Source organism: Piliocolobus tephrosceles, chromosome 4 (genome assembly GCF_002776525.5).
Source record: "Piliocolobus tephrosceles isolate RC106 chromosome 4, ASM277652v3, whole genome shotgun sequence".
NCBI classification, from domain to species: Eukaryota; Metazoa; Chordata; class Mammalia; order Primates; family Cercopithecidae; genus Piliocolobus; species Piliocolobus tephrosceles.
The window spans coordinates 94,075,584-94,087,227 of record NC_045437.1 but is presented as its reverse complement, the minus strand read 5'-3'; the positions used below and the strand labels follow the sequence as shown (position 1 = coordinate 94,087,227).

The 11,644-nt window shown below is 38.6% G+C and overlaps 1 protein-coding gene across 2 annotated transcripts in view; it reads left to right on the top strand.

Moving 5' to 3' along the window:
• The window catches only part of RIOK2 (RIO kinase 2), a 22,792-nt gene extending 17,968 nt beyond the window's left edge, over positions 1-4,824 (top strand). The window contains exons 9-11 of one of the 2 annotated variants that reach the window (XM_031935437.1): positions 1-306; positions 2,602-2,698; positions 4,534-4,824. The exon at positions 1-306 is cut by the window's left edge and continues 1 nt beyond it. In XM_031935437.1, coding sequence (XP_031791297.1) covers positions 1-306; positions 2,602-2,698; positions 4,534-4,698 — 568 coding nt within the window. In that variant the 3' untranslated portion in view covers positions 4,699-4,824. The remainder of the gene's footprint in view (positions 307-2,601; positions 2,699-4,533) is intronic. The other variant, XM_026454290.1, reaches the window with a different exon arrangement.
• Positions 4,825-11,644: the final 6,820 nt, after the last annotated feature.

The following is an 11,644-nucleotide window of genomic DNA, read 5'->3' as shown; positions in this document are numbered from 1 at the left end:
CTGCTATTGCAGATCATCTGGAGACCCTGAACAAATAAAGGAATACAGTTTATCAGAAGAGAGTGCTTATGCACGGAGTTTTGAAATGACTGAATTCAGTCAAGCTTTAGAAAAAATAAAAGGGCAGGTTGTTGAAAACAACTCTGTAACTGAATTTTCCGAGGAGAAAAACAGAACTGAAAATTACAATGGGCAAGATGGTCAGAGAGTTCAAGGAGGAGTCCCTGCTGGCTCTGAGGAGTATGAAGATGAATGCCCTCATCTAATTGCCTTGTCATCATTAAATAGAGAATTCAGGCCTTTCAGGTATAGACTTCTGTCAATTGCTTTTTAACTTTAGTCTGGAGACCGATACTTTCTTAGATTCTAGTAAATGAACGTTTTTTCCAAATAATGTGGCAGAATTGTATTCTGCCGCCTTGATATATAAAATGAAAGCCAAATAATTTTTTGTTGTTAAAAACTCAAAATAGCTTCCTTTTCAGTTGACCTGATTCTAGGCAGCCTATTGACTAAATTTCAAGTAATTTTTCCTTAAAATAGAAACCAATGACTGGGCACAGTGGCTTATGCCTATAATCTCAGCACTTTGGGAGGCCAAGGCAGGCACATCACCTGAGGTCAGGAGTTTGAGACCATCCTGGACAACATGGCAAAACCCTGTCTCTACTAAAAATACAAAAATTAGCCGGGATGGTAGCCTGTGCCTGTAATCCCAGCTACTTGGGAGACTGAGGTAGGAGAATCCCTTGAACCCGGGAGGCGGAGGTTGCAGTAAGCCGAAGATCGCGCCATTGCACTCCAGCCTGGGTGACAAAAGCGAAAAACTGTCTCAAAAAAAAAAAAAAAATACAAACTGATGACTTTCAAATTATTATAGGTCTCTGGATACATTGATCAGGTTTTAGATGGATGAGTTATTCCTCACCTATTTTCCTAATTACACATCTGATGTGTGTTTGAGTTATGTAAAGGCATGTAAATATTAAAACATGCAGTAATGTACTTTATGAAACATCTGCAGTGAATTTTCTGTAGTACCTTGAGCCTTCTGTCCTTTGTTCATGTGTAGTTAAAATTCTGCAATGATACTATGTTTTCTTTTAAGAATTTTTTTTTTTTGTAAATATTAATCAGACTCAGTTTAGGAAAAGTTCTAAAACTAATTTTTTGGATTTGGGATAGCTTACTCAGAATCAAACTGTAGTTTAATGAACTACTGGTTTTATTTCAAAATAGTAATATGACAATTAAATTACTTCAGCAATACATTTATTAAACATTTTTCAGTACGTATTTGGGCTTATATCTTAAACCTACCTTTATCTTTACAGTTTTATTCATGAAGCAAAACATAAGAATTTTGTTCCTTTTTCATATAGCTGTGTATCTGTGTCACAGGGCTACTGCCATTTAAATAATAAACTTGGAAAATTAAATCAGAAGCTTAAAACGAAAAGAATCAGGGGTGACAGAGGCTCAGGATTTTGAGTGATTATATTAGACTGGATTCTTCAGAGAAACAGAAATGAATAGGAGATTTATTATAAGGAATTAGCCCATGGGGTTATGGAGGCTGAGAAGTCCCAGGATCTGTAGTCAACAAGCTATAGACGCAGGAGAGCCCATGGTACAGTTCCAGTCCAAATCCAAAGGGCTGAGAGCCAGAAGAGCCTATAGCGTAAGTACCAGTCCACATCCAAAGAAAAGAGAGGACCTATGTCCCAGTTCAAAGACAGTTCTCTCTTACTCTGCCTTTTTGTTCTGATCAGGCCTTCAATGGATTGGATGAGGTCCACCCACACTGGGGAGGGCAATCTGCTATACTCAGTTTATGGATTCAGAAACACCCTCAAAGACACACCCAAGTTAATGTTTAACCAAATATCTGGCACCCTGAGGCCCAGTCAAGTTAACATGTGAAATTAACCATCACAGCGATAGAAGAAAACCTACAAAGGATTAAATGGTCTTTTAAACTCAGAGTGGGAACAATAATTTTGTTCTCACTCTCTGGATACGTGCTGGGCAAAACTTTCATTCAAAGTAAAAGCAAAACAGCAGATGTTGCTGACAAATATTAACTGTTAGGAGTTAATATTGTCTGAGTTTTTATACATTCCATATATTGAAACTTTGAGCCATGTGAAAACATTCGTCTCTAGGTTGCAGATTTTCCTACCCTAGTGGAGCTGACTATCATGAGTACTCTCTGTTTCCATTGTATCTTCTGTTGTTTGTGAAGGTGGAAAGAGTCTCAAAAATTTAGATAGGGAGAAACAGATTTATATAGTTCAGTGAAAGAAGAGGAGAGGATTATTAGAAAAGGGAAGATGAATTGTGGGGAGGTGATGAATTTCAATCGCTAAAGCATTCTACTGTTTTTAAATTTTGATGATGACTAACAAAATGCTGGAAAATCAAAATTGTTTATATAGAACTTAACAGTAGGTAGTTTTATCTTCACAGAAATTTTAAAATATAATCTTTCTGAAGTATTTTATGTCTTCAGTTTTGCTGCATGCAAAAAATATTACAATCAAATGGGATTCATTACATTATACAAATTAACTAGATACATTGTGAATTTTTTAATTTTAGAGATGAAGAAAATATGGGAACTATGAATCAGTATAGAACAAGAACTCTGAGTATCACTTCTTCAGGCAGTGTTGTAAGCTGTTCGACAATTCCTCCGGTAAGTAGTCATTCAACATGTACTGAATGTTTATTAGATCACTACTGTGATCTGATTGCCTTGTCTCATTAAACAAATAATGTATGCTTTTCAGGTCCAGATTTCTGTTGATTGCTTTTTGAATTAAGTCTTGAAACCAGTACTTTCTTTGATTTTAATAAATGAGTGTTTCTCAAAGGATGTGGCAGAGTTGTATCCTGCCACATAATGTTATGTGTAACATAACATTACACGTTATGTGTAAAATGAAGCCCAAATGACTTTTTGTTGGTAAAACTCAAAATACCTTCTTTTTCAATTGTCCTTCAGATTTTAGGCAGCCTGTTGACTACATTTCAAGTAATTTTTTCTTGGACTACAAACCGATGACTTTCAAAAAATTAACGTAGGTCACTTGATAAACTGATCAGGTTTGAGATGGATGAATCAATCATTCTTCATATGAGCTGAAGATTAAAGAGCTTGGTCACTATGAGGATTGTAAGGTGTATAAGACAGCCTTAGACACTTGGACTTACATGTTAATGATATAACTTTTTTTGTTGTTTGTTTTTTGTTTTTGTTTTTGTTTTTTTTGAGACAGAGTTTCACTCTTGTCATCCAGGCTAGAATGCAGTGGCGTGATCTCAGCCCACTGCAACCTCTGCCTCCCAGGTTCAAGCAATTCTCCTGCCTCAGCCTCCTGAGTAGCTAGGATTACCGGTGCCTACCACCACACCTGGTTAATTTTTGTATTTTTAGTAGAGACAGCATTTCACCATATTGGCCAGGCTGGTCTCAAACTCCTGACCTCAGATGATCCGCCCACCTTGACCTCCCAAAGTGCTGGGATTTCAGGTGTGAGCCACCATGCCAAGCCAATGGTATAAAATTATAAGTACAAATTTGGTTGGGCACTGTGGCTCAGACCTGTGATCCCAGCACTTTGGGAGCCCAAGGGTTTCAGGCCAACCTGGGCAACATAGCAAGACCCCATCTACAAAAAACTTAAAAATGAGCCAGGTGTAGTGGTGTACACCTGTGTTCCCAGCCACTCAGGAGGCTGAGGCAGAAAGATCACTTGAGCCCAGGAGGTTGCAGCCACCGTGAAATATGTTCCTGCTACTGCACTCCAACCTGGGCAACACAGCAAGACCCTGTCTCAAAAAAAAGAAGACCCTTGTTCCTGGCTTTGCAGCGTTTTGCAGCTATCTTCTTTTTTAGGAGACAAGTTGGATGATACAAGGTTATATACAGTTATTAAATGGCAGACTGTAGTGTTTCAGAGAAAGAAAAGGTCATTGTGAACCCTATTTCACATTTCTTATTCATTTTGTAAGTCATATGCCGTGCACGGTATATCTTAACTAATAAGTAATTTTAGTTTATGATCAAAAGATAAATGAAGACTTTTCCTTGGGTGATTGCTACCATCAGGTCATTTCTACAGCTGTGAAGGCATTCTTGGATATATTGAGCAATACTGAATGCTTTCAAAAATAATTTTCTATTACAAAACCTACTCTGAAAGCCTTCTTTTAACCTAAAAAAGCAGAGGAACAAGCAGTTTTCATCTTGTTTTTTCCATCAGTTTTCATGATGGACCACTAGGTGGCACTATGGTAATTTTTTAAAAATTCTGCCTATACATTATATTTTTTCTATATAATCTGTATTTCTGTTTGGAATTTAATTTTTCCTATATAACAGTTTCTATATAGTACTTTTGGGAAGTACTATATAGTGTTTGGAATCTTAAAAATTCATGCTCTCAGTATATAAATAGAAAAGGTATTAGCAGTGTACTATTTGAAATAGTTCATTATCAGTAATAGTAATTTATGAAATCTTTCCAGGAACTGGTGAAACAGAAGGTGAAACGTCAGTTGACAAAGCAGCAAAAATCAGCTGTCAGACGTCGATTGCAGAAAGGAGAAGCAAATATATTTACCAAGCAACGTAGGGAAAACATGCAAAATATCAAATCAAGTATGGAAGCAGCTAGCTTTTGGGGAGAATAATGTATTTAGGATCTTGGATATGTTTTAATATATTTTTTAAAGTTACTGTAATTCCTTTTTGAGCCCTCATTTGTCTTTTTTGAGCCAAAGTTATCATATATTAATAAACCCTCTTTCATCTATAAATTTGGGTCATTCAATATGTGTCTTCCAAAGAATAATTATCTGCCAAAGCAGTCCATTTTTTCAAAGTAATTTGGGTAACTAAAGTTAAATAAATAACTTTATTAGAGATATTTGCATATTTTTAAAAATCTAAACATTTTTGTTTTCTGTTGAGGATTATATGATACAATGCACATAAAGCAATTAGAACAATGTTTAGCACATTATAAGCATTCAATAAAACATGGCTATTAGAATCATAATGATTCTGATATTCTGCTGACAACTTGGTTGCATTTTATTTGGCAACTGGAGGAATTCACTGCCTTATTGTTCTTTAGAAGTAAAGATAAGCCTTTGGAAGTAAAGAAAGCCAGTAAAGTATAATTTGCTTAATTAATTGATTAATTAATAATCTGTTTTGTGCCACTTACACATTGGTAATGTGGTCATGAGAATGGAAACTTACTTGAGATAGTCCACCACAATTTTTCCAGTTGGCAGCTTGTAAGCAGGCCTGAGTATCAGAAGAGTTAGGGGTGGGCGAAAGTGAAGTAGAATGAAGAATGAAATGTTCTTTCTCATATGCTTATGTAAGTGGGTCCGGAACATGTTCTCACCTCAATGTTAACAAATACCTAATTCAGGAAAGAAAATACATAGCCATGGTCCCTTCCTCACGTACTTTATAATTCAGTGAGATGTATAGATGAGTGCTTAAGTGTATGCACCTGATTATTGTCTCTTCATTGCTGCATAAGCGGGAAAAGGGGATCACTTGCAGCGAAAAATGGCCATTAGATGGCAATATCACCCCATAGTCACCAAACAGGATTACTTGAATCCCTAATTATGTTCTACCAGAGTGAATATAGTACAGACTTTTCCAAGATTAATAAAGACAGCAGATTCCCTTTCACCTTTGCCAGATTAACTCTACTAGCTATTTGCAAGACCTGTCATTATCTAATAAATTGGTTTAAATATATAGAAGCTAGAAAATGCCAATTCCTGTTCCCTCGAAAATTAGACATTGAAATATTTAAATACCCCTGCTTTGCATTTTAGATGTATCTTTGAATTCAGGTATTCATTTTGTATAATCTCTTGACTTTTAAGCATTTTTATAATGTAAAGTTGAAAACAGCTTAATAGAACCACAGGATGTTTATTTTGGAATCATTTTCTTATATTCAGAGTGATGAAAGCAAATTGGGAATAAAGCCTTAGCCTGCTCAGCTTTACCTAGTTGACTCAGTTGATTTTTGAGTATCTACTACATAAAAAGCCCATTGCTATTAAGAAACTCAAGACAGCCGGGCGCGGTGGCTCAAGCCTGTAATCCCAGCACTTTGGGAGGCCGAGACGGGCGGATCACAAGGTCAGGAGATCGAGACCATCCTGGCTAACCCGGTGAAACCCCGTCTCTACTAAAAAATACAAAACACTGGCCGGGTGAGGTGGTGGGCACCTGTAGTCCTAGCTACTCGGGAGGCTGAGGCAGGAGAATGGCATAAACCTGGGAGGCAGAGCTTGCAGTGAGCTGAGATCCGGCCGCTGCACTCCAGCCTGGGTGACAGAGCAAGACTCCATCTTAAAAAAAAAAAAAAATGAAACTCAAGACAAACATGATTTTTACCTCTAATAGCCTAACATTTCATGTGGGCCAAAGAATAAATTGTTTCAGTCAAAAATGGAGGCTTTACCTCATTTGGGCAAAGATTAGTGCTAGCTATTGAAGATTTACTAATAAATGATCTGTTAAGGAATTTAGTTTTTTCTGAATATGTTGTTTTGGTTGTTGAAAACTAAGGTATAATAGTTATTTTTTGAAGATATGTTTGGCTAGCCGTCAATTAGAAGTTAGAGATTGTCCTAACAGATAAGCTATAACCCTCACATTTTAAAACATACATAGTGAACAATGAACAAAAACAAATTTTAAATTTTACTAATGTGGCAAAGCTGTATATTGTGATTGTTAAAACACTTTTTTTGCCTAGGAGTTCCAGATTTAAATCCTGGTTCTACACTTCCCAAACCTCAGGTACCTTCTGTAGCCTCTCTAACCTCAATTTTTTGTTTGTAACATAGGGACATTTAATACTACCTATCTCAGAGTTGTGAAGACTAAATGAAGTACCACTTGTAAAGAGTTTATTACAGTGCCTGACATATACTGTGTGGTTAGTGCTGCTAAAATGACTTCTTCAGGTTACCAAAAGGAAAATTCCACAAACTGACCACCTTTCCTATTGTGAAGGTCACTGGTATTTCAACTATGATCCCTTGTGTATTTATCCAGACTGAAAGATGTTTTTCTAGTAACCATCTTGCATAGTCTTAGTGTCCCCATTAAATAAACCTTTCCTACAAACTATGCGGTTTATATTTGTGCTAACCTTGTGGTATTGGTAGCCATTGGTCTATTCTTTGGCACATAGCTGGCTATCTTTGAGCCTTTTCCAAAACCATAGATGTTTAATAGATACTAATCAGAGTTAGTGCCGCTCAAGATAATCATTCTTTTAGCCAACTGCTTAGTAAATTTTCTGACAAAATACATAGCTGCCTAATTAAAAAACTCTGCCTGGTGCTGCCTCCCAGGTTGCTGCTTACAAAGGATAGAGGGATGAGTTATGTTAGGTTCTCAGAGCACTTTCTGAAGTGTAGGTTTATTTCACTGTCACAGATTCAGCACTCTTGGTGGGCTGCAGTTCGCCATGCCCAGTCTTCTTTATCCCTCCTTAGAACATCTCCCTAGAAAGCATCAGGCCATATCTTAATTTGCCCTTGGTCTAGTTTATGAAGTACTGGAGCCATCTTATGCAACTGTGTAAGGAGGCTGGAGATTAAAGTTCAGAATAGCCATTACACAGTTGTGTAATAACCAGGAGTATGAGATAACTCCAAAGCTACAATACTTTTATAGAAAACTTTGTCATTCACAAAAACTATGTTGTTACATTTTAAAGACTGTAAGTGTTCTTTTACCTTAATATTGTAAATAATGACATTAAAAATATTAACATTTTGCAGTAGAGGCTGAACAAGATGACCAAATAGAAACCTCCACCAATCATCCCCACAGGAACACCAAATTGAACAACAATCCATATAAAAAAACACTTTCATAAAAACCAAAAATCAGATGAGAGATCGCAGTACCTACTTTTAACTTAATAACACTGAAAGAGGCACTGACGAGGGTAGGAAAAACAGTCTTGAATTGATGATGCCACCACTCCCCATCCCTTGACAGCGGCCACATGGTGTCGCAAGAGAATGCATTTGGGGGATGAAGAGTACAGTGATTGTGGGACTTTGCATTAAAACTCAGTGCTGCCCTGTCACAGCAGAAAGCAACACCAGGCAGAACTCAGTGCCCATGGAGGGAGCATTTAGACCAGCCCCAGCCAGAGGGGAATTGCCTATCCCAGTGGTCAGAACTGGAATTTCAGCAAGACTTGCCACCACAGGCTGATGTGTTCTGGGGTCCTAAATAAGCTTGAAAGGCAGTCTAGACCACAAGGACTGCAATTTCTGGGCAAGTCCTGATGCTATGCTGGGCTTGGAATCAGTGGACCTGGAAGACACACGACTTAGTGAGACACCAACCAGGCTGGCCAAAGGACTACTTATGCCACCTCTCACCCAATCCCACACAGCACAGCTTGCAGCTCCAGGAGAGACTACTTCTTTCTGAGGAGAGGAGAGGAAAGTAGAGAGGACTTTGTCTTGCAGCTTGGATATCAGCTCAGCCAACTGCATAGGGCAACAGGCAGAGTCCTAAGACCCCCATTTCAGGCCCTACCTCCTGGAAAACATTTCTAGACACACCCTGGGCCAGAAGGGAACCCACTGCCTTAAAAGGAAGGACCCAGTCCAGGCAGGATTCATTACCTGCTGACTAGAGAGCTCTGGGGCCCTTAGTGAGCAGTGATAGCCAGGCAGTACTCCCCATAGACCTTGCGTGCAACTCAGAGATATGCTGGCTTCAGGTGTGACCCTGCATATTCCCAGCTGTGGTGCCTACAGACAGAGACTCCTGCTTGAATAAAAAAAGAGAGGGAAGAGTAAAGGGGACTGTCTTGCACTGTAGGTACCAGCTCAGCCACAGTGGAGTAGAGGACCAAGTAGGCTTTTGAGGTCCCTGGTTCCAGGCCTTGGCTCTTGGACAGCATTTACGGACCTTCCCTGGGCCACAGGGGAGCCCACTGCCCTGAAGGAAGAGTCCCAGGACTGCCAGCACTTAACACAAGCTGACTGAAGAACACTTAGGCCTTGAGTGAACACTGGTAGTGACCAGGTGGTACGCACCATGGGCCTGGGGTGGTGGTGACCATGGGGAGAGACTCCTCTGCTTGTGGAAAAGGGAGGGAAGAGTGGGAAGAGCTTTGTCTGTGGCTTGGGTGCCAGCTCAGCCACAGTAGAATAGAGCACCAGGTAGATTACTAAGGTTTCTGACTCCAGGCCCAGGTTCCCAGATGGTATCTGTGGGCCTGCCTGGGGCCAAAAGGAATTCTGCCACTCTGAATGGAAAGCAACTGATTGTAGGGTCCTAGGGCCTTGAGTGAACATAGGCAGTAGCCAGGCAGTGGTTACTGTAAGCCTTGGGCAAAACCCAGTGCTGTGGTAGCTTCGATGTGACATAGCACTGTCCCAGTGGTGGCGGTGGCCACGGAAGTGCTTGTGTCACCCTTTCTCCAGTTCTAGGCAGCTCAGCACAAAAAAAGAGACTCCATTTATTTGGGAGAAAATAAGAGAAGAGAGAAAGTCTTGCCTGGTAATCTAGAGAATTCTTCTGGATCTTATACAAGACCACCAAGGTGGTACCTTTATGAATCTGCAAGAGCCATAGCATTACTGGGCTTGGCGTACCCCCCAATGCAGATACAGCTACAGTGACCAAAAAGTTAAATTATAACAACTAAGTCCCTTCAAATACCTGGAAAGCCTTCCCAAGAAGCACAGGTACAAACAAGCCCAGACAGTGAAGATTATAGTAAATACCTAAATCTCATACCTAGACATCAGTGAACATCCACAAGCTTCAAAACCAGGAAAACAAGAATCCACCAAACAGAATAAGGCACCAAGGACCAATCCTGGAGGGCTAGAGATATGTGACCTTTCAGACAGAGAATTCAAAACAGCTGTTTTGAGGCAAATCAGCAAAATTCAAGAAAACACAGAGAAGGAATTCAGGATCCTATCAGATGAATTTAACATAGAGATTGCAATATTTAAAAATAATCAAGCAGAAATGCTGGAGCTGAAAAATGTAATTGACATACTAAAGAAGGCATCAGAGTTCTTTAACAGCAGAAATGATCAGACAGAAGAAAGAATTAGCTTGAAAACAGGCTATTTGAAAATACACGGTCAGAGAAGAAAAAAGAAAAAGGAATAAAGAATCAAACAAGCCTACAAGATCTAGATAACAGCTTCCAAGGAGCAAATCTAAGAGTTATTGGCCTTAAAGAGGAAATAGAGAGGGAGATAGGGGTAGAAAGTTTATTCAAAGGGATAATAACAGAGAACTTCCCAAACCTAACGAAAGATGTCAACATTCAAGTACAAGGAAGTTATAGAACACCAAGCAGATTTAACCCAAATAAGATTACCTCAAGACATTTAATAAACTCTCAAAGGTCAAGGATAAAGAAAGAATCCTAAAAGCAGCAAGAGAAACAAATAATTTAAAATGCAGCTCTAATACATCTGGCAGCAGACTTCTCTGTGGATACCTTATAGGCCAGGAGAGAGTGGCATGACATATTTAAAGCGCTGAAGGAAAAAAAACAAAAACCCTTTTATCCTAGAATACTATATACAGCAACAATATCATTCAAATATGAAGGAGAAATAAAGACTTTCCCAGACAAACAAAAGCTGAGGGATTTCATAAACATCAGACCTATTCTAAAAGAAATGCTAATGGGAGTTCTTCTATCTGAAAGAAAAGAGCATTAATGATCAATAAGAAATCTGAAGCTACAAAACTTACTGGTAATAGTAAGTACACAAGCAAACAAAATATAACAAACTAATTGTGCTGCTATCTTGCAGAGAAAGACTAAGAGCTGAACCAATAAAAAATAATAACTACAACCAGTTTTCAAGACATACACAGTATAATAAAATAGAAAGAATAAAAAGTTTAAAAGTAGGGGTACGAAGGTAAAGTATAGAGTTTTTATCAGTTTTGTCTTTTTTCTTGTTTATGCAGTTAGTGTTAAGTTGTCATTAGTTTAAAATAATGGGTTATAAGATATTATTTCCAAGCCTCATGGTAACATCAAATAGAAAAATGTACAACAGATACACAAAAAAATAAAAAGCAAGAAATTGATACATATTGCCAGAGAAAATCACCTTCACTAAAAGGAAGACGAAAAGGAAGGAAAGAGGAAAGGACCACAAAGGAACCAGAAAACAAATAACAAAATGGCAGGTTAAGTCCTTACTTATCAATAATAACATTGAATGTAAATGGATTTCACTCTCCAATCAAAAGACAAAGAATGGTTGAGTGGATTTATTTTTATTTATTTTTTATTATACTTTAAGTACTAGGGTACATGTGCACAACATGCAGGTTTGTTACATATGTATACACGTGCCATGTTGCTGTGCAGCACCCTTTAACTCGTCATTTACATTAGGTATATCTCCTAATGCTATCCCTCCCCACTACCCCCACCCCACAACAGGTCCCGGTGTGTGATGTTCCCCTTCCTGTCTCCAAGTGTTCTCATTGTTCATTTCCCACCTATGAGTGAGAACATGCAGTGTTTGGCTTTCTGTTCTTGCGATAGTTTGCTGAGAATGATGGTTT